Here is a 27,866-nt window from a genome sequence, read left to right as displayed (position 1 = left end):
CTCTGGTCACGGCAGAGCGACGCCCCGGAGGGGCAGAGCATCGCCCCCTGGAGGGCAGAGCGTCGCCCCTGGTGGGCGTGCCGGGTGGATCCCAGTCGGGTGCATGCGGGAGTCTGTCTGACTGTCTCTCCCCGTTTCCAGCTTCAGAAAAATACAAAAAAAAAAAAAAAAAAAATCCATGGAAGTCCATGGGTGAAAGTGGTGGGTAAAATTCTCCTAAGTAGGGTGTAAGGTTTTGTGACAGACTCAGAAACTTTTTAGATACAAAGAAAAGAATTTTCTCTCCTAGATATTCATCATTTTCCCTTCTATTGTCTTGATATCTAGATGGTAAAGATCAGCCTGTGGCTTTCATATATTGTGACCAAATGTCCACCCTGAGCCTGGAGAAGCTGTCATTGAGCATTGGCACTGACTGGGAGGTCCACATTAAATGACAGAGACGTGCATCTGGTGACAAGTGCAGGGAGAAGCCTGCACCTTCGGCCTTTCCCTTTGCCTTTTTTAAAGATTTGGGCTGCATGCTAATTAACTTCTCTGGCTCAAAATAATCTTTCATTAGTCATCAGTTTGCTAATGAACAATAGATATCAGATTTTACATTTGAAGCTGCATTAGCAATACTCCTTATGTCAAACGCCACCTCTTCTCCTAGATGCAGGGAGCCCTGAGAATATATAGAATTCATGCATCTTCCATTGCTTCTCAGGCCATGGCCCTATGGGAAGCACTGTGGCCCAGTGAGTAGCTTCTCTCTGAGCATGGCAGGATGGATTTGCTTCATGTGAGATGTGGGCCAAGCTCACCCAGTGTGGCCCAATTGTGGAAGCTTGTCTCTGGCCAGGCAGCAGAGTCACTCTGGCTATAGCAGCTGAGTTGCTCGAGGCCTATCTCCAGTGGACAGCAGCCTTCAGTGCCCCCCACAGTTATCTTTTACCCTGTACACATGAGCAGAACAACCCTTTTCTGCTTGCACTACATATGCTACAGCAAAAGGAAAGTGTTCCCTAGAGACTTAACTCAGAAGTACAGAGGGTTCTTTTCCCTATTATGCTTTTGGGCTCCAAAGTTCCAGATTAATCTTTTAAAAGTCTAATTTCTTTATCTTAGTTGTTTTTTATTAAATACAATCTACTAAGCAAAGAATATTTGTAACCTGAATAAGCTATAATAATAATAATAAAATGCCCATGTCTCCACCACTGAACTTCAGAAATAGAACACATGGGTAAGGCAAATGAGGCATTTGCCTTGGACACGGAAGGAAGGAAGGAAGGAAGGAAGGAAGGAAGGAAGGAAGGAAGGAAGGAAGGAAGGAAGGAAGGAAAAGGAAGGAAAGGAAAGGAAGGAAGGAAGGAAGGAAGGAAGGAAGGAAGGAAGGAAGGAAAGGAGGAATGGAGGGAGGGAGGGAGGGAGGGAGGGAGGGAGGGAGGGAAGAGAGAAAGAGAAAAAAAAAAGAAAGGAAGGAAGGAAGGAAGGAAGGAAGGAAGGAAGGAAGGAAGGAAGGAAAGAAAGAAAAGAGAAGAAAAGAAAAGAAAAGAAAAGAAGGAGGGAGGGAGGGAAAGAGAGAAAGGAAAGAAAGAGAGAGAAAGAAAGAAAGAAAGAAAGAAAGAAAGAAAGAAAGAAAGAAAGAAAGAAAGAAAGAAAAAGAAAGAAAGAAAGAAAGAAAGAAAAGAAAAGAAAGATGGAGGGAGGGAAGGCAGGGAGGGAGGGAGGGAGGAAGGAAGAGGGAAAACATAGTAATCAAAATAAAAATCACATTTAAGTGTTACTGAGTTCTCCTTTTGCCTCTGACTCCAGTACAGCTTGGTGTGGGATAGAATGTCACTGCATACCATTCCTCAGGATGCTCCCTGCTCTGAGGATTCCAGTGACTTCCTGCTGCCTATAGCGGCATCTGTTGGGCAGCCACATGTCCTCAGCACTCCTCAACACGCACATTTTCTTATCAGGCTTCCTCCACTTAGCAGTTTGCCACCTCTATGCCTTCTGTTCCCTGGGCCCCAATCTCCACCCCCTTCACTCTGCCTATGCACAGCTTACCATCTGTTCGGGCCCAACTCAAATCCTATTTTTCCACAAAGCCTTCTTACTACCCTAACACCCCCATTCTCCTGTACTCATGAGTAGGGATTGTCCCCTCCTCTGAAATCCTGCCCGTTATAATGTGCTCTAATTTAGCATTCTCAGGGATCATCCCTTAATGTTTCAGGTTTGTCTGCCTTGTTCTCTTACTAGATTATATGTTCCTCAAGAGCATGTTATATTTGTCTTATATCTGCCAGAGTACCATTATATATTGGCTTCTAGTAACTATTGACTGTAATTGGTTAACTGATGGATTTGATTGATTAAAAAATGAGAACTGAATATATTTGTTTCTGATTTACTTTTCTGACTAGTATTCTTTCCTCCAGAGGTAGTTAACATTGTGCATTTCCTCATGGACCATTTCATTGTATCAGTTGAGATTTGAATTTTGCACCATATATGATATAAGCTTACAAAGACATATGCAAATTCTTTGCTCCTATTTCTGTAAGTTTTGCAACTAAGGAGAAAGCAAGAAGCCTACAGCCCTGGCTCGGATAGCTTAGATGGTTAGAGCATTGTCCTGAAGCCCAAAGGTTGCTGGTTCAATCCCCGGCTGGGGCACATACAGGAACAGATTGATGTTCCTGTCTCTCTCTCTCTGCCTTCCTCTCTCTCTAAAATCAATAAAAAAATAAAAATAAAAAAAGAAGCCTACATTAGCTGAAGTTGTATTTCCCAGCTTCAAATTTTCCTTGCCAGCCTACAATAAGGCTTAACGTAATAACGATCAATATGTACTCTTACCTAATAAAAACAATGGTTTTTAATAGCATTTATAGCTGAATAATTAAGACCAACATTTAATGCATGTCTGTTTTCCCATTTAAAATATTTTTTGGAGGAAGGAATGAAACAAGAACTAGTAGAGTTAGTTAGTGAGGAACTTCTCTGTCTTGGCCCAGAGCTGCACTGAGGCATTTAATTAGAGACATTGAGTGGAGAAAAATACACCCTGGGTGTTTTTCATTGTTTTCTGCTCTTATTGGTTCTCACATTTAACCCACCTCCTATTTCTGGAGCTATGTACCAGAGAGCTGTGTAGAGCCTGGCACAGTGGATAGAGCGTTGACCTGGGATGCTGAGGTCCCAGGTTCGAAACCCCAAGGTTGCTGGCTTAAGCTCAGGCTCACCAGTTTGAGGGTGGGGTCACTGACTTGAGCATGGGATCATAGACATGACCCTGTGGCCACTGATTTGAAGCCCAAGGTTGCTGGCTTGAGCCCAAGCTCACTGTCTTGAGCCCAAGGTCACTGGCTTGAGCAACGGGTCACCAGCTCGGCTGGAGCCCCCTTGGTCAAGGCACATATGAGAAAGCAATCAATGAACAACTAAGGAGTCACAACAAAAAACTGATGATCAATGCTTCTCATTTCTCTCTGTTCCTATCTGTCTCTCTCTCTCTCTCTCTCTCTCTCTCGTTTTCTCCCTCACTAAAAAAGAATTATGTGTGGCTGATTTGGCCTACAGGTGTTCTGTTATCTTGTACTTCTTGATGTTTTCTCAGGAAACTGGATTTTATGTAAAAAACTAGAACCATTTCAACAGCTTCAAAGCTCTAAAATGAATGCATAATGAATGTGTCTCTTCCTCAAGATTTAAATGCCAAGTATTAAATTGAGCCTGACCCAGGCAGTGGCGCAGTGGATAGAGCATCGGACTGGGATGCAGAGGACCCAGATTTGAGACCCCGAGGTCGCCAGCTTGAGCGCGGGCTCATCTGGTTTGAGTAAAGCTCACCAGCTTGGACCCAAGGTCGCTGGCCCGAACAAGGGGTTACTCGGTCTGCTGAAGGCCCACCGTCAAGGCACATATGAGAAAGCAATCAATGAACAACTAAGGTCTCACAATGAAAAACTGATGATTGATGATGCTTCTCATCTTTCTCTGTTCCTGTCTGTCTGTCCCTGTCTATCCCTCTCTCTGACTCTCTATCCCTATAAAAAAAATTGACAAATCAATTTAAAAACAGAAGAAGTCCAATAAAAATATGGGCAAAAGCAATTCACAGAAATAATTAATTTTTTTTTGTTTGTTTGAGAGGGAGAAGAGAGGAAGAGAGAGAAAGAAAGAGAAGCATCAACTCATTCATTCCATTTAATTGTGCCATTGATTGATTCTCGTATGTGTCCTGATTGGGGCTTGAACCAGTGACCTTGGCACTCCAGACCCAATGCTCTCTATCCACTGTGCCACTGGTCAGGGCCAAAGAAAAAATTGAAATAGACAAAATAAGTATCAAAGTTGCTCAGCCTCATTAATAATCAAATAAATGATTTTTTTTTTGCCTGATTGGCCAAGATTAAAAGTGTCCAGTGCTGATGTTGGGGAATTTTAATAATCATTGATGGAATTTTAAATAAGTATGCCTTTTCAGGATGGCAATGTAGGAATTGCATCAAAATTTTAAAGTTCCATATTCTAACCCAGTAATTTCCCTTCAGATAAATTGCTCAGAGCTACTAATTGCAATGTGGTTTATACTGTGAAAAACTAGAAATAAGCTAAATATCCTTTAACAGAGAATTGATTGAGTATGGCACTTTTGTGCATGGACTATCAAGCAACCATTAAAATAATCTATATTTATCAATATAGAACAATGATTTTAATTAAATGTTTACAAAATTATTTCCTTTAAGTAAAACTTATAATAAAAAAAACTGAAATTGAGGGATGTAAAGGCCACAGAAACAGGTCTGATGAACTGTTCCATGTTGAAGGGGTGACTAAAGCCACGTGACAACATGTGTGTGGTCCTGGGTGGCTTCAGATCTATAAGGACATTTTTGGGACAGTTTGCAAAATCTAACAGGATCTTTTGATTACATGGTAATGTTCCTAATTTTAAGAGTTGTGCTATGATTATATAGAAGAATGTTCCTGTTTTTAAGAAACACATACTGAAGTATTAAATGTAATGGGCTATCATATCTTTAACTTACTCCCAAGAGGCACAGAAAAAAATTTATGTCTCTATGAGGCAGAGACAGAGACAGAGAAAAAAAAAACCCAAAATGTGTTAAAATGTTACAATTGGAGATTCTGAATGAAGGGTGTACAGGATGAAAAAGCGAAGCTAATTATGAAATCCTGTACAAGGAAATACCTTTATTTCTCATGCTCCCAGCTACTTCATAAACTTCATCAGATAACTGTTCTTTCCCTGAGAAATGCTGCCCCCTCCACTTCAGGGAACAGACACAAATACCGCCGTCTGAGCACCAGGCCAGCAGCTCTGGACCCTATACTGCCCACACTGTGGCAGCCCTGTATGCTGCTGTACCACGGAAGTCTTGTCTGACCACATAAGCTGGCCAGGGAGCATTCCAGAGGGTCTTTATACTAAGAAATAGAATAGAATACATGTTTGTGGTGGGCATTTATTTATGGCAGATACCTGGAGAGTGGCCAGAGAAAGTCCATACATTTAGAAGGCCAGTTTGGTCACCTTCTTTCTTGCCCCAGGTCTATCATCCTGCAGACCCTAGTTATGGTGGGTCATGCAGACCTTGGCTGTGGTGGATCTGAGGTGGCCAATTCCTGAAAGGAGTGAAAACAGGATGTAGGTTCCAGTTAGACTAGGTAACAAGACACTGCTTGCCCAAGGAGGCTGGCTTCATTTAAGATTGACCCATAGGGATCTGACCAGGCAGTGGCGCAGTGGATAGAGCGTCCGACTGGGATGTGGAAGACCCAGGTTCGAGACCCCAAGGTCCAGGTTCAAGACCCCGAGGTTGCCAGCTTGAGCGCGGGCTCATCTGGTTTGAGCAAAGCTCACCAGCTTGGACCCAAGGTCGCTGGCTCCAACAAGGGGTTACTCGGTCTGCTGAAGGCCCGCAGTCAAGGCACATATGAGAAAGCAATCAATGAACAACTAAGATGTTGCAACATGCAACGAAAAACTAATGATTGAAGCTTCTCATCTCTCTTTGTTCCTGTCTATCTGTCCCTATCTATCCCTCTCTCTGACTCTCTCTCTGTCTCTGTAAAAAAAAAAAAAAAAAAAAAAAAAAAAGATTGACCCATAGGATTAATTATATCCTGGGGTACTACTCACTTCAGAACTAAGTAAACACCATGGTCATGGTCCCATGTATCAGCATGACCAGGGCCAATCCTTGATTTGGGCATTTGCCCAATGGCTCCCTAGAGCAGAAAGCACAGCTTGTTACCGTGGCTTTGCCTGAAAGTTGTGCTGAGCCTTGTGTCCCAGTTAACTAAACCGCCAGTCAGATCACTAAAGCTGTAGGGAAGACTCTGTTCTGGAGTTTGGTCTGTGTGCAGAATTCCTTCACTTTTTCACATCCCTTTGAGTATGAGGGTATTATTATGATAGACAGCAGAAACACAGTCAAAACACATAAATATCTGGAACTTAATGGTTTTTAGTTCATAATTGACCATCCTACCTAAAAGCCTTCTTAGTAATGGAATTCCTATGACAATATCAGGCATTCTGTTCTGTTTTTAAGATTTCCATCTACTAGCCCTGGCTGATAGCTCAGTCAGTTAAAGCGTTAACTCCTAAAACACCAAGATTATGGGTTTGATCCTTGGTCAGGGTACATATGGGAAGTTACTAGTGAATGCACAACTAAGTGGAACAACAAATGAATGCTTCTCTCTCCCCCCCCCTCTCTTTCTGTGTCTCTAAAACCAATCAAGAAAAAAAGATTTCCATCTACTGAACTTTTGAAATGTCTTGCATAATTCTAGAAGTGACACTCTACACTAAAATAATTATCAGCCAAGGGACCACATTAACCACAGACAATGAGGCCATCTAACTAGCGTTCTAGGAGAAATAAAGGAGACACTGGATCTGATATCAGATCTGCCTGTCCTGTGACCAGCCTTGCTAAAGGCTGTAGTGTCAGAGCAAGCTCAGCCAGAATTAGGCAGCTGCTTCTTGACAGTCGTTTCCAGCAGGGCTGATGATGTTAGATTCCTCTCCAATTAGAACTAGGCGAAGGGAGGCCCTGACTGTTTATATGCAAGAATCCAGAGATCTTATGCCTAATTCATGTTATTGGAAACTTAGTCATGCATTTACTCCTTCACTGGAAATGAGGAAAACTAGGGTCTAGTTTGGTTCTTCAGTGAACTAGCTAAGTGATCTGTGTCATTTAATCTCTAGGCCATGGTTTCCTCATTTGTTTTGTTTTGTTTCATTTTTTATTAAGTGAGAGGAGGGGAGGCAGAGAGACAGACTTCTGCATGCACCCAGACTTGGATCCACCCAGTGTCCCCATCTAGGGCTGATGCTCTGCTCATCTGGGGCTATTACTCTGTTGGTTGGCAACTGAGCTATTTTTAACACCTGATGTGGAGGCCACAGGAGCCATCCCCAGCACAGGGGGGCCAACTTGCTTAATCAAGCCATGGCTACAAAAGGGAAAGAAAGAGAAAGAAGGGGGTTGGGGAGAGAAGCAGATAGTTGCTTCTCCTGTGTGCCTTGACTGGGAATTGAACCTGGGACATCCATACACTGGGCCAACCACTGAGTTCTACCACTGATCCAACCAGACAGAGCTCTCATTTGTTAAAGAAAAGAGATAATCTCTAAGTGTGAGTCTTCCGTGATTTATCTGTAAAATACAACAGATATTGCAAGTTTCCTCAATCGTAAAATGGGATTAATCAAAACTGCAGGGTTGTGGTACAGATTAAAGATATTCTATGTGTATGTATACACATAGAAAGGAAAAGGAAAGGAAAAGATAGTAACTTTACTTTGGAGAAACCTCATAGATACCACCTTGGCCAAGTTATCAAGGTTGACATCACCTGTAATAAAACAACACATCAGTATTATATACCCCCAGATATGATTTAATGAGAAGGGCACATTACCTCTGTGATATTTTTCTCCAAAATTCATAATCTTAGTCTAATCATGTGAAAAACATCAGATAAATTCAAGTTGAGGGGCATTCTACAATATAACTACAGGTACTCTTCAAAATTGCCAAGGTCACAAGGGACAAAGACTATAAAACTATCCAAGATTGAAGGAAACTAAGGAGACATGACAAATCCAATTCAGGGTTCTAATTTGGGTCCAGTATCAGAAGGAAAAAAGAAAAATTAGTGGAAGCACTGAAGAAATCAAAATATGTCGGCCCTGGCTGGTTAGCTCAGTGGTAGAGCGTCGGCCTGGTGTGCGGGAGTCCCGGGTTCGATCCCCAGCCAGGGCACACAGGAGAAGTGCCCATCTGCTTCTCCACCCCTCCCCCTCTCCTTCCTCTCTGTCTCTCTCTTCCCCTCCCACAGCCAAGGCTCCATTGGAGCAGAGTTGACCCGGGGAACTGAGGATGGCTCTGTGGCCTCTGCCTCAGGCGCTAGAATGGCTCTGGTTGCAACAGAGCGAAGCCCCAGATCCCGGTCAGGCGCATGCGGAAGTCTGTCTGACTGCCTCCCCATTTCCAACTTCAGAAAAATACAAAAAAAAAAAAAAAAAAAGAAACCAAAATATGTCATGTAGTTAATAGAATTATACCAACATTAATTTCTTAGTTTTGATTATTGTATTATGGCTCTATAGGGTGTAGACATCAGGGGAAGCTGGGTGAAGGGCATACAGTTACTCTGTACTACCTTTGTAACAGTATCCTAAGCCTAAAATTACTTTAAAATTTAAAAATTTTAAACTATGTAATGTGGCTAGCTTATACTACGCACTTATTGAATGACAGGTGTTAAAACTATAAGCAAATACATTGCTTTCAACAGTGTTGACTCAAAAGAATATTTATTGGTGGAAAAGACAGTGATTAACTAGCCATGTTGTTGCAATAGAAATCATTCCAGCCACAGATATTACATGACCTTGGCTAAAATATGTTATAAAAACATTATCCTTGAAGAGGCTCCGAGAATTGAAATGTGCAGCTGTTTATATGCTTATTACTGTCCTTTGTTCATGGGTCCAGATTGGATTTGTCCCTGATAGCATGCATTCCTACAGCTGAGTAGCTGAATAAACCTTGAGTTTGGACCTGCTAATCTGAGAGGGGGTTTTATCCTCAGCAATTGGTACAGCCAAATGAATAGCACTTTTGCACTCTGTGTATTCGATATTCCTATCCTGCTGTGATAAGATTCATTTTCATCACACACTTGTCTTCGTTAACTAACAGATGGGGCTGGCTTAGACAGCGGAGAAAAGCAAGATCAACATGTGTGATCTTTCCTGTGTGTGACTCAGAGGCAGCTCCTCCCCCAGGGGCAAATCAGCCAAGCAACTTTTATTTGCATTGGCAAAGCAGTAAGAAACGTAAGAAATTTCTCCTCACACAGGGAAATTTTATTCAGTAGATATACAACACATTTATTAATGATAGCCCTCTATAATATGCTTAACTCTAAGGGTGGAATAGGGACCCAGTTCTCACCTTCACAGAGCTTACAGTCTTGTGGACAGACAGGAATCTCAAGAGAACAATAAAATGTGGGTCAGTGATATAAATTTCAAGGTGGGGTAAACAGAGCACTGAGCTGGGACTCAAACATACGATGGTGGGAAGAAAACTTCCCCACTTTGCTCTCCATGCCATTGGTGAGTTTGAGGGTGAAAAACATTCTTTTTAGAGGCTCTTTTAGTGCAGGCAGATAGACATGCCTCTGATTGGAAACATTGAGACCCATGGCCCTGAGCAGATCGTATCTGTCCTGGAGCTCTACACATGGAAGATGTTCGTGCTCATAGAGTGAGCGTTGATTTGCACCAATGAGTGACTGGCATTCAACCTGAACTAACCTCAAAGTAATATTAAATTCAAGTCATCTCTAACATTTGTTTTGTGTTTAAGACAATCTTGGCACTATTTTAAATGTTTTACATACATTAACTTAATTTTTACAACCACATAGCAGAATGACTATCATTATACCCATTTTATAGGTGAGAAAACTGTGACATAGGAAAAAAGGAAAAAGTAACTCACCTAAAATTACACAGGTACAACCAGTGAGCCTCAGACCCAGACTCTGAACCTAAGCAGTCAGCCTTCAGAGGCTGCCCTCCTCTGTGAGCCTCTCCAAGAGGAGTAAAGACCTTTGGGCATTTCCTTAGTGGGCTAAGAGGATAGGCTGACGGTTTCTGCAAGGTGCAACTGCAGACACAGGGTTCCTCAAAACCACAACCTCAGATCAAGAGCCTGGTAGAACTCCCTATTTCAGCTGTCACTTCTCACTTCTTCTCATAGCCTCTAACATTTGGAACAGGCAGAGCTGCAGTCTGGGACAAGCATCCACTCAGCCACACTTGGAATGTGGCCATCTCCTTACTGCCTGAGCAGCAGCTACTGTGGATAGAAGACAAGGTGGAGTCCAGGCAAGCACTCTCCCTCCCCAGAGCCACTGTGCTGTCATCTAAGAGCCCTGAAACTAACTCTTTCCTTTTGACATCCTGGGACTTGACCCCTTACCTGGTTCAGTATCCAGTTCCACCTCTCACTCATGACTAAGGCGGGGGGCCTGGATAACCTCTATTCAGGAACACTTTTTGTAACAGATCTGGCCCCAGTGTTCATTTAGGGGATGAGGAAAGACAAGAGGTGGCTAGGTTAAGTAGGCACAAAGAGACAACTGAGGACTCTGCTAAGAGGTGTTTTCTATTCAGACTGTTCCACTCAATGCTGAACATTCTAGAAAATCAAAACATTCTAGAAAAGATACCAAATCCAACTGAAATGGTCTTGATATCCAAGAGTTTAGAAAGTAAAACTGATGCTCTCAAAAATGCCTGGAAAAATCTCCTAGAATTCATATCTCACCCTTGTTAGCTTTTTCCTTTTTCTCTTTTTTTTAATTCAGTGGGAGGCAGGGAGGCAGAGAGACTGACTCCCGCATGCTCACCAATCAGGATCCACCTAGCAAGTCCACTAGTGGGCAATGCTTTGCCCATCTGGGGGGTTGCTGGATTGCTCAGCCACTGAGTTCTTCTTAGCACCTGAGGAGGAAGCCATGGAGCCGTCCTCAGTGCTGGGAGGCCAACTTGCTCCAACCGAGCCATAGCTGCAGGAGGAGAAGAGAGAGAGAGAGAAGCGAGAGGGGGAGAGGTGAAGAAGCAGATGAGCTCTTCTCCTGTGTACCCTGACCGGGAATTGAACCCGGGACATCCACATGCCAGGCCGACACTCTACCACTGAGCCAACTGGCCAGGGCATGCTTTTTTCAATAATGTTTTCTAATATTTTGGTGGTCAATAGTTTGATAGTGTGTATAATAGCCAATTCAATATGTCAGCAGTTCTCTGTTAATTTTCAGTGTTCAACTCACTCAAATATTTCCCTTTCATTCCCTGACAACACTAGCACTTAGCAGCAACACATAAACATCCCAAGCCAGGTGCTTTTCTCTCTACCAGAAGTCTAGCTGTACGCTAGCCTCCCTCTTATTCTCATACTCATGATCTTTATTCACGTCTATTTTTAGTTTTCCTGGCTCAAACATCTCTCAGGCCACTGAAACACAACCCTCACACTCTTTCTCTCCCTCTGGCATGTCTGCTGCTGGTAGGAGCCCCCCCAGGTCCGAACTGGGGCATAAATCCTTTAGTGCTCCTTCCTTAGGAAAACGTATGGCTTTGGGATCACAGCTCGGTTTTTAAGATGAATGCAAGCTGGACGACCTTCTGATGGGCTTTAAACTTTGAATTGGATGTGGACATTTTTCTCTCAGACGACAGAAGTACTCCAACTTCCCCTTCGCAGTCGCTTCCTTTTCTTGAAGGTAGCTGTGTCTTGTTTTCTTTAAAAACCGGTTCCTTCCACATCTGCCTGCCATGCCGACCGTCATTAGCCCGTCTGTGGCCCCACGGACAGGGGCTGAGCCCAGGTCCCCAGGGCCGATTCCCCACCCAGCCCAAGGCAAGACCACCGAGGCCGGGGGCAGTAACCCCAGTGGCATCTATTCAGCCATCATCAGCCGCAATTTTCCTATTATTGGAGTGAAAGAGAAGACATTTGAGCAGCTTCACAAGAAATGTCTAGAAAAGAAGTTTCTTTATGTGGATCCTGAGTTCCCACCGGATGAGACCTCTCTCTTTTATAGCCAGAAGTTCCCCATTCAGTTCGTGTGGAAGAGACCTCCGGTGAGTAGCTTACTGATTGCTGGTTGGTTTTTTTCCCTCAGAGAAGTCCTCCCACTCCGCCCTCCTCACAGCTCCACTGTACACATGGTGCTGGGGGAAGGGTCCTGGCAGCAGCTCCACCAGGCTCTGTCCTCGGGTGAGGCAGGGCTGCTTCTCTCTTTTGCTGTCTCTCTCTCTCTTTCTCGTTCTGAAAAACATTTTGCTTTTTATAAAAGTAATTGGAATGCAGTTTAACTCATCCTATAAAGGTAAATATTCCTTTCCCAGAACAAGAATATTTCCTTTCCCAGATCTGGCCTCTCTGTTTAAATATCTTGAATCTTTATAAGATTCCTTCGATTTCTTGGGCTACAATCATAATAGTCTTCTTTAGTTTGCCAGTAGCCGTGTCTTTCTGAAACACAGAGTCCTGGAGAGAGGATAGTGGCAGGCAAAGGGAACTTTTTCATGCATAAAATATCAGGATTAGAAGGGAAAACGCTAGCAATTGTTTTATCCAGATACCTCACGTCACAAATGAGGAAATGAGGTGAAGTGTATCCAGTGAGCACAGGACAGCCTGGGTTAAAGCCCTTTCTCATAAGCTAACTCTTCCAGCCTCTGGGTTTTATTTACAGTGTCTACCAGATGGAATATCATATTCCCCTGACTCCTTTTCTGATCATACCTCCAGTATGACTCTTGTCTTTTTTTTTTTTTTTTTGGACTCTTGTTCTTAATTGAAGACTATTTACTGAGCATCTACAAGAGCCAGAAACTGGGCAAGAAACTGGGGAGACAGCAGTGAATAAGAGACAAAAATTCCTGTTCTTCTGGAGCCTGGAGTGCTGAGGGGAAGGTGGACATTGAACAAATGTGGCGGCCAGAAAACAGTGTTTAGGTGCTGTGGGACCATAAGGCAAAGAGAGCTCAGCTAGTCCAGGGAGACAACACTCCCTGAAGAAATCATTTACTCTGAGACCCAAAGCTATTGATTTATTTGATCAATTAGGCTGAGGCCCAATGCTATTCATTAGCCATGTTTTTGTTTTTGACCTGAGATGCAATATCTACCAACCCTGTACTCAGCCTGTGTTCCACATGGCTCCTTTCCTCTCTGGACGGTCCATGGCTGTCCCGGGGCCCTTCATTTAGAAGTGAGGACCTAAAAGAACTTTATTTTTTAACCAGTTGCTGCCATGTTGCTAGGGCACTGGGACGTGTCACCCTTCCTGCTGAAGCATCTTCAGTGACAATGTTCCATGCTCCTCTGATGCCTTCAGGATAAGCCCAAACCCCTTAGCTGAGATCCTGTCCCTGCTCCAGCTGGCCCTGCCTACCTGTACATCTCATCTTCACCCTCTCCCCTTAGACCCTCATAAAGTTAGCTGCTCTGATGTTCCAAGTCTTCTTATACCTTTGCTCACGCTGTCTGTCTGTCTGCCTGGAATACCCTTGTTTCTATCTCATTTGCTCCTCCTCACCTTCTCTCCAACACTCTCTTCAGATGTCACTTCCTTCAAGCTTTTTCCTATCTCTTGGCCATCTTCTGAGAGTAGGGACCATCCCTGTTCATCTTTGGACCCTCTTCCCCAGCAAAGGGTCAAGCTTCAGTCGGTACTTAGCTGCTGCTGGTGAGTGAAACCCCACATCTGAAGCACTGGCCACCAAGAGATAAGGACAGCCCTGCCTTCCAAGGCTGGGAGTTCCTAAAAGCCTTTTCTAGTACTACAGCAGAGAAAAAGCCGGAAGCATACGAATACTGGTTTTAGTGAAATATTTGGTGGATGTTAGCCTTAAAAGCTAGACTTACCTATGAATAAAAATGATTTAAGATTCTATTATGATTAGTATTATTAACAAGACAGGTAATAGCAAATGTTGGAGAGGCTGTGGAGAAAAAGGAACCCTCATACACTGTTGGTGGGAATGTAAAGTAGTACAACCATTATGGAAGAAAGTATGGTGGTTCCTCAAAAAACTGAAAATAGAACTACCTTATGACCCAGCAATCCCTCTACTGGGTATATACCCCAAAAACTCAGAAACATTGATACATAAAGACACATGCAGCCCCATGTTTATTGCAGCAATGTTCACAGTGGCCAGGACATGGAAACAACCAAAAAGCCTGTCAATAGATGAGTGGATAAAGAAGATGTGGCACATATACACTATGGAATACTACTCAGCCATAAGAACTGATGACATCGGATCATTTACAGCAAAATGGTGGGATCTTGATAACATTATACGAAGTGAAATAAGTAAATCAGAAAAAAACAGGAACTGCATTATTCCATACATAGGTGGGACATAAAAGTGAGACTAAGAGACATTGATAAGAGTGTGGTGGTTACGGGGGGGAGGGGGGAGAGGAAGAGGGAAAGGGGGAGGGGGAGGGGCACAAAGAAAACTAGATAGAAGGTGACAGGACAATCTGACTTTGGGTGATGGGTATGCAACATAATTGAACGACAAGATAACCTGGACATGTTATCTTTGAATATATGTATCCTGATTTATTGATGTCGCCCCATTAAAAAAATAAAATTATTAAAAAAAAAAGAAACTAATAGAGAATTTCAGATAGCAATTCTCAAGAAAAAAAAAAAAAGATTCTATTATATACTCTAAGCACTAGACCAGTCCTAAAACTTATACTGTCAGTTTCAGTGTCGCATGAGGGGCACCAAAAGACCTGTCTATCCAAAAGACCTGTCTGTCCCAAACTGTTCTCCCATCACCAACAAAAATCCTATATTTTCTACTGTTGTTAAAGGTCCAGGTAGCAAAGCCTGCTCTTGGTTAAAATAACCCTTTAACCAAGAGAACACTGCCTATTGGGTTATTAGCATAAATTAGCATATAGAATTAGAGGTGGTCAGACTTGTAATGAATCTTGGAGATATGGTCCAGCCCCGTCAGATACAGGTAAAGTGATTAAGGCTCAGAAAGGGCAAATGACTTACCTATTTATTTCATACAAGTTGATTGAAATTGAAAAACTGAAGAATGACTTCAGAAGTTTCTGAAATGGAAAACACTTTTGGGAGACATAAGTTTTCCATGTACTCCATAAATGTAGTGACTGTTGCCAGGCTTCAACAGTCTGAAAAGGAGCTATGTCCTAAGAGATGCCCTTCTGCTTTTACTACCTAATGCACAGAAATATTGAAAATACTAATCTGAAGTGTTTTTTTTTACATATACTTCAGACCACCAGGAATATGAGTTAAAACTGCTATTAAAAACTTACAAATCATAAGATTAAAAATGTTTGGGAACTGCTTCTTTCAGCTGTTCCAGTTAGATCGGTATTTCTCCTGATGTTAAGGTTTTGAAGGGATGCCCCATCTCCTTCAGGAACCTATAGTTACTACCTTTCACAGTCAGATAATTCATCTTTATTTCAAGCCAGAATTCTTCCAGCCACAATTTTAGCACATGATCTCTAGCTCAGAAGCAGAAGACAGAGAAATAGAGTTGACTGATGTCCTCTATATAGTAACTCTCCCTATTCATGATTAATATCATCTTTCCTTTACTTGCTTCAGCTCAAATATTAATAAAACCCCTCTAACTTTATCCCACAGATATGATTTTTCCAGTGCTGGGGAACTCAATGCTAGGATCCATATACAGTTGATCCTCATTATTCATGGACTCTTGTGAACTCTCTTGCTCACTAAAATTTATTTGTAATCCTGTAATCAACATCCATGGTGCTTCTGCAGTAATCTGTGGGCATGTGTAGGGCAGTGAAAAATTCAAGTCTCCCTACAAGCACATTCCCTACCGAAGTCAAACAAAGCGACACTCTGCCTTCTTGTTTCAGTCCTTTTCACAGTCTATTTAGTGTCATATCTTTCACGTTTTGCACTTCTTGTTGATGATCTCTCTGTGTTTAAAATGTTCCCCGAGCCTAGTGCTGAAGTGCTGTCTAGTGTTCCTAAGTTCAAGAAGGCTGCAATGTGTCTTAGGGAGAAAATACGGGTGTTCAATAAGCTTCATTCAGGCATGAATTATGGGGCTGTTAGTTTGGCAGGTCTTCTCGTGACCTGTTTTAGAGTGTCATCTTCTGTCAGACAGTTTAAAGAGAAGTGGGATCGCTGGGCTAGCCACAAAGAGGAAGAACTAAGGGGATTGTGCGGAGTGGTTACAACAGCTGGATTTAGAACAGCTGTGCTAACCAGACCTGGTCTGAACCCCGCTCTGCCGCTAGCAAGTCACATAACTTTCTAAGTTTCGCTTTTCTCTTCTATAATGAGGATAATGATATTTTAATCTTATGGCTGTTCTGAGCCAGCATCTATAAAGTCCTAGTAGGTGCTCAAGGTAAGGCAGAACTTACTATTAGCACAGGCTGTAAAGGACAGGAGTATAACACAATGATGAAGTGCACAGGCTTTAAAGTCAGACAAACTTGATTCAAATCCCAGCTTCAGCTCTCAACAATATAACTTCAGGCAAGTTACTGACCGTTCTTGGGCCTCAGTTTGCTCATCTGTGAAAAGAAAACTAAAGTTCCTACTTTCCTAGAGTTGCTGTAAAGATTAAATGAGATGCTGTATATAACGAGTTTAGCACCATGAGTCAATAAATAGTGATGATGGTATTTGAAAGGCAAAATAGGTGCCCAATTGAAAGCCAGCCCTTTCTCTTTCTACTCAGCAAAGAATCATGATAGTGCCTTCCTGGGTGTGGAGTGGGGGGGGGGGGGGGGGCGTAAGAATTGGTGAAAGAGACAATTCTATAAATAACTTTTAGGACTGCCTTTCATTACATTCCAAAGACAGCAGATCCTTCTGAGGGTCATGATAGGGATAGAACTCTAGATATCATGGGAACATGCTGAAATAACTCAGCAGTACAATGCATCAAATGGGACAGGCAGCAACAGAAATAGCCAAGAAATGTATGGAAATATGCATTTTCCTGATTATAAATAAGTCAGAGCATCATTTTATACATTTATGTATTTCTTGACCATTTGTTACCTTGCTGTCCATGTTAATGTCTTTGGTTCATGCTTCTATTGAGCTGTTTTGTTTTTTTCAATTTAAATTTTAGGCATTATTTACATATCCTGAAACTAATCACTTATCGGTTAGACGTACTATAAGTATCTTCCCCCACTTTTTAACTTGCCTTTTCACTCTCTTACAGGTATGAAATTGTAATTTTTAAAATTCATATTAAGGCCCTGGCCGGTTGGCTCAGCGGTAGAGCGTTGGCCTGGTGTGTGGGGGACCCAGGTTCGATTCCCAGCCAGGGCACACAGGAGAAGCGCCCATTTGCTTCTCTACCCCCCCCCCTTCCTCTCTGTCTCTCTCTTCCCCTCCCGCAGCCAAGGCTCCATTGGAGCAAAGATGGTCCGGGCGCTGGGGATGGCTCCTTGGCCTCTGCCCCAGGCTCTAGAGTGGCTCTGGTCATGGCAGAGCGACGCCCCGGAGGGGCAGAGCATCGCCCCTGGTGGGTGTGCCGGGTGGATCCCGGTTGGGCGCATGCAGGAGTCTGTCTGACTGTCTCTCCCCATTTCCAGCTTCAGAAAAATACAAAAAAATAAATAAATAAAAAATAAAATTCATAATTAAAAGTTCTAAATTAATTTTTTTCCTTTATGGTTAGTACTTTACGTAATCTGTTAAAATTTTTCTTAAACCAAAATCATTCTTCTTTATTATCATTTAGAAATGTTATTTTTCTGCTTTTATATTTGGGTCTATACTCCATCTAGAAATGTTTTTCACATGCAATATAAAATAAGGATCACATTTTGTTGCTTTTCCATATGGATATTCAAAGGCCTCAGCACAATTTATTTAAAAGATACTTCTTCTTTCACTGTTTTACAATTCCACTTTTAAAATAAATCAAATGTCTATCAGTGTGTGGCTCTATTTCTGCCCTCTTTTGTGTTCCATTGCATTTATTTATCTATTTTCGTGCCAATGTCACACCTTGTGCTGATGAATCGACATCCCGTAGAGCAAGTCCTCCCAACTTTTCTTCTTCAATATTGTTTTAGCTGACTCTTTGCCTTTCCATTTAATTTTTAGAATCAGAGTGTTCAGTTCCACAAATAATCCTGTGGGGATTTTAATTGAGATTACATTGACTCTTGACAATATTGAGTCTTCCTATCCATGAAGAAGGGATGTCTCTCTATTTAAATAGGTCTCTATTTTGTATCTTTTAATCAAGTTTTTTTTTTATTTTCACTGTAAAGGTATTAAATATCCTTATTCAGATATATTCCTAGGCATCTTTTGTTCTTGTTGTTATTGTTATAAATGGCATCTTTCTTAAAATTGTACTCAATTTCTCAAGCATAAACATTTATTTGACTCATATCTTATAAACTCTTTGTGATTCTAATAATATGATTGCAGATCCTAAGTTATTGGTCTGTGGTCTATGTTCTGTAGTTAGGTGATTTGCCCAGTACATTATGCACCACTGTACTCATCAGCCTAATTCTTGTCTTATTGCACTAAACCCTCTCCAGTGTAATGGTAATAATAAAAGAGCTAACATGAATCTTTCTCCCAAATTTAAAGGCAATATCCTTTGTTTATTGTATGTATTGGGGTGACGCTGGTTAACAAAATTATACAGATTTCAGGTGCACAATTCCACAACACATCATCTGTACACTCTATTGTGTATTAAAGGGAATATTTTTACTGTTTCACTGTTGAATAGATTTACTGCAGATTTATTTGTAGATACAGCTTATGAATAAGTCCCCCTCTCTTCTTACTTTGCTAAGAACTTCTTTTAAAATCATAAATGGTTGTTGAACTTTATCAAATACTTTTCTGCATTACTTAAGAAAAGCATATGATTTTCTTCCTTTAAGCAGTTACATTAATAATTTTCCATGTTGATCCCATTGCTTTCTTAGAATAATCCAAAGTTAGAATGCATTGTCTTCTTTATACATCGCTAAATTTTGTGTTTCAAATCTCTTAAGCTTTTGCATATACAATTAGTGAAATTGGCTTATTATTTCCCTTTCTTGTGCTGTCCCATTATGTTGTCAAGGTTACTAACTTCATAAAATTAATGGGGAATGGGGTTCTTTCTGCTGTTCTGTGAAATAGATTGTGTAAAATGAAAACTATATGTTTCTTAAATATTTGTTAAAATTTTGCCACTGTTTTGATTTTAGAGAGAGAAGAAGGGTGAGAGAGAGAGAAATTTTTATCTGTTTCATTATGTGCCCTGACCGGATATTAAATCAGCAAACACTGCACATCTGGACAACGGTCTTGAACTATCCAGCCAGGGCTTTGCCAGTGTTTTACTAAGGGAAGATTTTTATTTATTGATGCAGCTTCTTCAAAAAGCATGGGGTCATTTGAAATTGTCTTTCTTTTTGATATCATAGTATAATTTATTTTCCTAAGAATTTATAGTGACCCTTTTTTATCTCTAAGAATTTTTTTTTTTCCTCTGAAGTCAATCTTATTGGATTTTAATGCAGGTACACAAGCTTTGGGGGCAAGTTTTTGTTTGATATATATTTTTTTCATTCTTTTACTTTCAACAGTTCTATGTCTTGATGGCTTTGGTGTGTTTATTATAAACTGTTTATAACTTTTTTAAAAATCCAATCTAAGCCTGACCTGTGGTGGCACAGTGGATAAAAGCATCGACCTAGAATGCTGAGGTTGCCGGTTCAAAACCTGGTCTTGCCTGGTCAAGGCACAAATGGGAGTTGAAGCCTCCTGCTCCCCCATCCCCCTCTCTAAAAAAGGAATAAATAAAAATCTTTTAAAAATATTTCCAATCTGAAAACCTTTGTCTTTTAACTGAAGATTTTCATCTATTTGCACTGATATATTTTGAGTTTATTTCTAACATCTATCATAACGTTTCTGTTTGTATTGTTTTTTACATGTTCCTTTTTTCCCTTTATGCCTGTTTAAAAAAATTGATTAGAATTATTTTCTCTCATTTATTTTTCTTCTTACTAGTTTGGAAGATATTAACTATTTCTATTTTTTCAGTAGTTGCCCTAAAGTGTTAACATACCTGTTATCTTGATAAAGCCTGAAATTGGTCAATAGTTTTATTTTCCTCATAAACAATATAAGGACCAGACAGCACTTTAATCCCAAATATTCCTCTCCTAACTAATATGCCATTGTTTTTTCAAAATTTTAGTTCTCTTATTTTTTCAACCTTAAAAATTAGAAAATTTGTTTAACAGTCAATATTTGCTCAGATTTATATGTTTATCAATTTCTTTATTTACTGTTCTTTCTTGAAACTTTGATTTTTTCTTCTAGAATTTTACTTTTTCCTAATGTACATCGTTTAGAACAGTGGTTCTCAACCTTTCTAATGCCGTGACCCCGCAATACAGTTCCTCATGTTGCAGTGACCCCAAACCAAAAAATAATTTTGGTGGCTACTTTATAACTGTAATTTTGCTACAGTTATGATTCGGAATGTAAATACCTGATATGCATTATGTATTTTCTGATGGCTTTAGGCGACCCCGCCGGGGTCACGACCCACAGGTTGAGAACTGCTGGTTTAGAAGTTCCTTTAATGAGGGTCTATTTGTAGTAGGCATTCTCAATTTTTATTTGCATGAAATTTGCTCTCACTGTTAAAATAATTTTCCAGAATAATCAGTCCTAGGTTGGTTCTCAGCACTGTCTTTTACCTTACACTGTTGTTGAAATCAGCAGTCATTCTAATGGCTGCTGTTCTTACGCCTTTTCTCTCTAACTGCTTTTAAGATCTTCTCTCTTTTTTTTTTTTGTATTTTTCTGAAGTTGGAAACAGGAGGCAGTCAGACAGACTCCTGCATGCGCCTGATTGGGATCCACCGGCATGCCCACCAGGGGGCGATGCTCTGCCCATCTGGGGCATCACTCTGTTGCAACCAGAGCCATTCTAGCGCCTGAGGCAGAGGCCCTAGAGCCATCCTCAGCGCCCGGGCCAACTTTGCTCCAATGGAGCCTTGGCTGCAGGAGGGGAAGAGAGAGACAGAGAGGAAGGAGAGGGGGAGGGGTGGAGAAGCAGATGGGCGCTTCTCCTGTGTGCCCTGGCGGGGAATCAAACCCAGGACTCCTGCACGCCAGGCCAATGCTCTATAAGATCTTCTCTTTATCTGTAGTATTTGGAAATATCATTATGTTATATCTAAACATATATTACTTTATATTTTTTCTGTCTAGAATTCATTAGGACTCCTGATTCTGAGGATTAAACTCATTTGTAGAAAATCTCTTCGAATATTAATTCTCTCCATATTTTTCATTATCTTTTTCTAGAACTTCAGCTAGATATATGCTGAACTTACCTAGCTTTATCACATATATATCTTAATCACTTTTTTCTTTTTCTTTCTTTCTCTTCTTAATTTTCCATCTCCTTGGTCTCTGTGTGGTATTCTAAGTAATTTCTTCTGATCTGGCCTCCAGTTCACTTATTTTCACTTCAGCATCACCTAATCTAATTATTAAATTATTAAATTTCAATGTGTGAACCTTAATTGAATTCTGCTTCAAAAATAAAAGCAATGCCTGACCAGGTGGTGGCGCAGTGGATAGAGCATCGAACTGGGATGCAGAGGACCCAGGTTCAAGACCCCAAGGTCTCCAGCTTGAGCGCGGGCTCATCTGGTTTGAGCAAAAATCCCACCAGCTTGAACCCAAGGTCGCTGGCTCCAGCAAGGGGTTGCTCAGTCTGCTGAAGGCCCACAGTCAAGGCACATATGAGAAAGCAATCAATGAACAACTAAGGTGTTGCAACGCACAATGAAAAACTGATGATTGATGCTTCTCATCTCTCTCCATTCCTGTCTGTTTGTCCCTGTTTATCCCTCTCTCTGACTCATTTTCTGTCTCTGTAGAAAATAAATAAATAAATAAATTTTTAAAAATTAAATAAAATAAAAGCAATTACTAAAGACATTTGAGGAACAAATTAAGAAATTAGCATATGGATTTGGATAATATTAGAGAATAATTGTTCATTTTCTTAGTGATAATGGCATTATGGCCAGTTGTAGAGTGTTTCTGCCCTTAGGAGGTACCTGCTGAATCTTTAGTCAATTCTTAAGTATTTAGGTGTGGATTGTGATAACACCTACATTCTTTCACATGGTTCCACAAAAAATAAAATCTACATATACATATATACCTAGGTTGAAAGGGAGAGAAATGTCAAATATAAGACTATTTCAGGCCCTGGTCGGTTTGCTCAGTGGATAGAGCATCAGGCTGGCATGCAGACATCTCGGGTTCAATCCCCAGACAGGGAATACATGAGAAGCAACTATCTGATTGTCTTCCCCTCCCTTGCCCCCTTCTCTCCCTCTTCCCCTCTCACAACCAGTGGCTCAATTGGTTCAAGCATCAACCCTCGGTGCTGAGTATAGCTCGGTTGATTTGAGCATGGGCCCTAGACAGGGGTTGCTGGGTGGATCCCGGTGGGGGGGGGGGGTGATGTGAGAGTCTGTCTTTCGGTCCCCCCTCCTCTAGCTTAAAAAAAAAGTTAGGCCTGACCTGAAATGACACAGTAGATAAAGCACTAACCTGTATGTAACGTTGAGATCACTGGTTTCAATCCCTAGGCTTGCTGGTCAAAGCACATATGGGAGTTGATGCTTCCTGCTCCTCCCCCCCTTCTCTCTCTCTCTCTCTCTCTCTCTCTCTCTCTCCTCTTTAAAATAAATAAATAAAATCTTTTTTTTTTTAAAGAAAAAATATTTCAGAACTAAGGACAAAGTTTCTATATTGAAAGGAGTCACTGAATGCTCAGCACAAAGAATTTTAAAACTAACTTGGTCCAAGGCACATAAATGTGGCTTTGGAATTGGGGTGGGGGGAAGAAAATCCTAAAAGCTTGCTTTCAGAGGGAAAAAGACAGGTCACATACAGAGAAATGTTCATCAAAATTGCATTTTACTTCTCAACAACACCAGATACTAGGAGCAATAAAACAATGCCTTAAAAATTCTGAAGGAAACTGGTGTTCAACCTAGAATACCTAGCCAAATTATCAATCAAGTGCAAGGGTAGAAAAGAGATAGATGCAGCATTCAAGGGATGTTGGAAAAATGGTGGTGTGAGTGATATCCTCGATTCTTCCCTTGAAATTTCAACAAACTGAACAGCTACGACCCAACCCAGCAGCTGGGCTCACAGGCTGCTTGTAAAGATCTCTGCATGGAATTGCCAGAGGTCAGAAGGGTTGCAAAGGGGGAGGGAAAGATAAGATGCACTCCCAGTTGCTCCAGAAAGGAGAGAAACCTGAGTTTCTGGTCTTCGTGGTCAGGAGAGTAGTGAGATTGAGGGGAAGAGGGGGAAATGCTGAACCAAAGCAGCAGATTGAGGAGTCAAGGCCAGCCAACACCAGCACAGAGACAGAGAAAAACAAAGTGCAGCCCCTGCCACCTCCCAGACCCTGTCCCCCTCACCTCACAAGGTATGAAGAGTGGCCGAGACTTACCCCACAGCTAGCTCTCCAGAGCCACTCTCTCCCCTGAAAAGCAGAGGTATTATTCTGTGTCTGGTCCCCTGGTCTGTTGAGACACAGGGAGAAGTTCCCTGAAGGCCTGCAATCACCATTGTTAAAGCCTTAAAGCACTCACAATACACCTCACCTATTATCACAACATTCCCACACATCATTACAACTGCAGTCCTACCTCCATCAATGCAACAACATTTCAGTGGAGGTCAGCCCAAGAATTTCACAGAGCTAAAATTTGTATTCATGCTACCTACTGGAAGAAAACACAAAAAAAACCTCTCAAAACTGAACTCTTTTTTTCTTTCTTTTAAATTTTATTTTCTTGGCACTGGCTAATTGGCTCAGAGGTAAAGCGTCAACCTGGCATGTGGAAGTCCCAGGTTTGATTCCTAATTAGGGCACATGGGAGAGGCAACCATCTCCTTCTACCCCCCACCCTTTCTCTCACTCTCTCTCTCTTCCCCTCCTGCAGCCATGGCTCGATTTATTCAAGCATGTTGGCCCCTGGCACTGAAGATGGCTTCATAAAACTCCACTCAGATGCTAGAAATAGCTCAGTTACAAGCATTGACCAGGATGCATATGAAAGACTGTCTCTGTATCTCTCTTCCTCTCACTTAAAAAATATTCATTTTATTCCATATTTTTTAATTTATTTATATTGTGGGTGTTTTGCTTGTTTTTAATTATTTTTTCTAAGTTTTTGCTCTTTGTTTTCTTTACTTTTTATTTTTAAAATTTTTCTGTTTATCATTGTTTTAAAGCTTATTTTGTCAGATATTACTATTGCTACTCCAGCTTTTTTTTCCTTTCCATTTGCGTGAAATATTTTTTTCCATCCCTTTACTCTCAGTCTATGTGTATCTTTTATTCTGAGGTGGGTCTCTTGTAGACAGTATATGTACAGGTCTTGTTTTCTTTCTTTTTTTTTAATTTTTATTTTTTTATATTTTTCCGAAGCCAGAAATGGGGAGGCAGTCAGACAGACTCCTGCATGCGCCCGACTGGGATCCACCCGGCATGCCCACCAGGGGGCGATGCTCTGCCCATCCTGGGCGTCGCTCTGTTGCAAGCAGAGCCATTCTAGCGCCTGAGGCAGAGGCCACAGAGCCATCCCCAGCGCCCGGGCCAACCTTGCTCCAATGGAGCCTTGGCTGCAGGAAGGGAAGAGAGAGACAGAGAGGAAGGAGAGGGGGAGGGGTGGAAAAGCAGATGGGCACTTCTCCTGTGTGCCCTGGCTGGGAATCGAACCCGGGACTCCTGCACGCCAGGCCAACACTCTACCACTGAACCAACCGGCCAGGGCCTGGGTCCTGTTTTCTTATCCATGCAGCTACCTTCTGTCTTTTGATTGAAGCATTTAAACCATTTACATTTAAGGTTATTATTGATATGTAGTTGTTTATTGCCATTTTATTCTTTAAATCTATAATCCTCTTTTTCTTGATTTTTTTTCTTTTGTTCTTTTTACAGCAAGCCCCTTAACATTTCCTGCAGTACTGGTTTGGTTGTAATGAATTTCTTGAGGGTTTTTTTTTTTTGGGGGGGGGTCTGGGAAGCTTTTTATTTCTCCTTTAATTTTAAATGATAATTTTGCTGGATAAAGAAGTCTTGGTTGTAGGCTCTTGTTCTGTATTACTTTGAGTATTTCTTGCCATTCCCTCTGGCCTCAAGTGTTTCTGTTGAAAAGTCGAATGTCATCCTTATGGGGGGTCCTCTATAGGTAACTGGCTTCTTTTCTCTTGCTGCTTTTAGTATTTTTTCTCTATCTCTTAGCTTTGGTATTTTAATTGTGATGTGTCTTGATGTAGGCCTCATTGGGTTTCTCTTTACCAGGACTCTCTGTGCTTCTTGAAAAGTCACACTCTTGTGTGACTTTTTCCTTCATCAATTTAGGAAAATTTTCAGCTATGATTTCTTCAAACAGGTTCTCTATCCCTTGTTCTTTCTCTTTTCCTTCAGGAACCCCTATGATGTGGATGTTATTTCTCTTCATATTGTCACAGAGTTCTCTTATAGTTTTCTCAGACTTTTTGAACCTCTTTTCTTTTTGCTGCTCTGTTTCTGTGTTTTGTTTATCTTGTCCTCTAACTTACTGATTTGATCATCTGCTTCATCCAGCATGCTGTTGATTCCTTCTAGAGTAGTCTTCATTTCTGATATTGTAATGGTCATTTCTGATTGTTTCTCTTTTATGATTTCAGTGTCCTTTTCTGATGCTTGCCATTTCTTTATTTAGGTGCTCATTAAGTCCATCCATTGTAGCTCTGAGATCCTTAAGCATACTAACAATCATTATTTTAAACTCTGTATCCAGTAATTTGGTTACTTCCATCTCATTCAGTTTTTTTTTCCCCTGTGGATTTCTCTTGTTGATTCATATAAGTTGTAGGTCTGAGATTAGTATAAGGATGTGGCTCCTCCTCCAGGTCTTTATCCCTCAGCCTCTGCTGGTTGCTCAGATTTTAATTCTCCTTAACTGATAGAGTCGCTTAAAAGTCTTAATTTCCCTGTTGTTTGTTTGCTGAGCCCAGCAGGGAGCTTCTGTATTTAGGATGGGGGGGGGGTAGTGGGCATATCTTGTTCTTTGGCTCCAGTTGAAAGTCTATCCAGGAATGTGGTGGGTATGACCTCTGAGAACAGAAGGTGTGGTCTGCCCATTTACTCTCCAGGGGCAGGGCACATTCTCCATATCAGAAGGGGGAGGTGTAGCTCAGGTCTCCCCAGAAACCTGAGTCACTGCCCCTCCCCTTTACTTCCTCCTTTCCAAACGCTCTTTTGTGCTGATTGGAGCTGGAGAGCTTTCTGGAGGTGGGTCAACTGGCTCCATGATAGGCTTATGCTATACAGAGAAAGTGACCCTCCCTCAGCTATGGCCACCTCAACACTGGAGAATTACTCAGCTCAGGTATTCTTCTCCCCATCACCGTTTGTGTCCCCATGCTTCAATCTCCCCACTCTCCTCGTGTAAGTCCTCTAGCCCTCCTTGCCCTCGGAGCCCCAGGCAAGTGGCTGTGAGTGATATTTTCTGTGCTGCCTTTTAAGGCTACAACTTCTTTGCCAGCTGTTTCCCAGACAGAGATCCCTGCTCTTCTCCCCACTCAGGGCTGTCAGGCTGTTTCCTCCAGTCTCTGCCTCTCAGGGTCTCTCTCCCCACAATGAGAAACCTTTGGGACCCTTAGTGATCCCTCGTTCCTGGGAGTGGGGGAGCCCCCACCACATCCCTGCACTTCCTACCAGGCTCAGTGTGGTTTCTTCTGTGCTCCTGGGTTTTTGAGTCCTGTTCTTTTAGTCCAAAGTTAGTTTTTCACAGTGATTGTTCTTAAATTAATTTGTAATCCAGTTTGTTCCCATGAGGTGGCAGTTTGTATGTCTGCCTACTCCACAGCCATCTTAGAATCCTTTTTTGTTATATCTTAACAATATCACTCTCAAATGCCATCAGGAATAAGAAAATAAATACCATGGCTACACAAGAAAGAGACATATTTTAGAAAGAAAATGGAAAATCTCCAGAAAGGAGCCAATCACATGGAAACCTTGGAGTTAAATGATAGCAAATTCAAATTAAATGCTCTGAAAATACTCAGTGAGATGCCAGAAAACACTGATAAGCAATTTTTGTTTTGTTTTTCATAAGTGAGAACTGGGAGGCAGAGAGACAGACTGTTGCATGTGCCCTGACCAGGATCGACCTGGCATGCCCCCTAAGGGGCAATGCTCTGCCCATCTGAGGCCATTATTACATTGATTGGCAAATGAGCTATTTTAGCACCTGAGGCAAGGCTATGGAGCCATCTTCAGCACCCAGGATCAACTTGCTTCAACCAAGCCATGGCTGTGGGTGAGAAAGAGAGAAGAAAGAAAGAAGGGAAAGGGTGGGAAAATAGATGGTTAGTTCTCCTGTGTGTCTGGACCGGGAATCAAACCCAGAACATCCACATGCTGGGGCCGATACTCTACCACTGAGACAACCAGCCAGGGCCACTGGCGGACATTTAATGAGCTCAAAAAACAAATTAATGAACAAAATGAGTACTTCACCAAGGAGATTTTAACTCTAAAAACAGAGATTAAGGCCCTGGCCGGTTGGCTCAGTGGTAGAGCGTCAGCCTGGCATGCAGGAGTCCCAGGTTCAATTCCTGGCCGGGGCACACAGGAGAAGCACCCATCTGCTTCTCCACCCCTCCCTCTC

General features: G+C 41.7%; 2 protein-coding genes across 5 annotated transcripts in view; both read left to right on the top strand.

Moving 5' to 3' along the window:
- The window catches only part of GANC (glucosidase alpha, neutral C), a 90,907-nt gene extending 89,604 nt beyond the window's left edge, over positions 1–1,303 (top strand). For all 3 annotated transcript variants that reach the window (XM_066276942.1, XM_066276943.1, XM_066276944.1), the window contains one exon: positions 328–1,303. In XM_066276942.1, coding sequence (XP_066133039.1) covers positions 328–437 — 110 coding nt within the window. In that variant the 3' untranslated portion in view covers positions 438–1,303. The remainder of the gene's footprint in view (positions 1–327) is intronic.
- Positions 1,304–11,567: 10,264 nt separating this feature from the next.
- The window catches only part of CAPN3 (calpain 3), a 67,016-nt gene continuing 50,717 nt past the window's right edge, over positions 11,568–27,866 (top strand). For both annotated transcript variants that reach the window (XM_066276952.1, XM_066276951.1), the window contains exon 1: positions 11,568–12,190. In XM_066276952.1, coding sequence (XP_066133049.1) covers positions 11,882–12,190 — 309 coding nt within the window. In that variant the 5' untranslated portion in view covers positions 11,568–11,881. The remainder of the gene's footprint in view (positions 12,191–27,866) is intronic.

The sequence above is a fragment of the Saccopteryx bilineata genome, chromosome 4 (genome assembly GCF_036850765.1).
Source record: "Saccopteryx bilineata isolate mSacBil1 chromosome 4, mSacBil1_pri_phased_curated, whole genome shotgun sequence".
Classification (NCBI taxonomy): Eukaryota; Metazoa; Chordata; class Mammalia; order Chiroptera; family Emballonuridae; genus Saccopteryx; species Saccopteryx bilineata.
The sequence above is the reverse complement of the archived record's forward strand: the minus strand, read 5'-3'. Positions and strand labels throughout refer to the sequence as shown.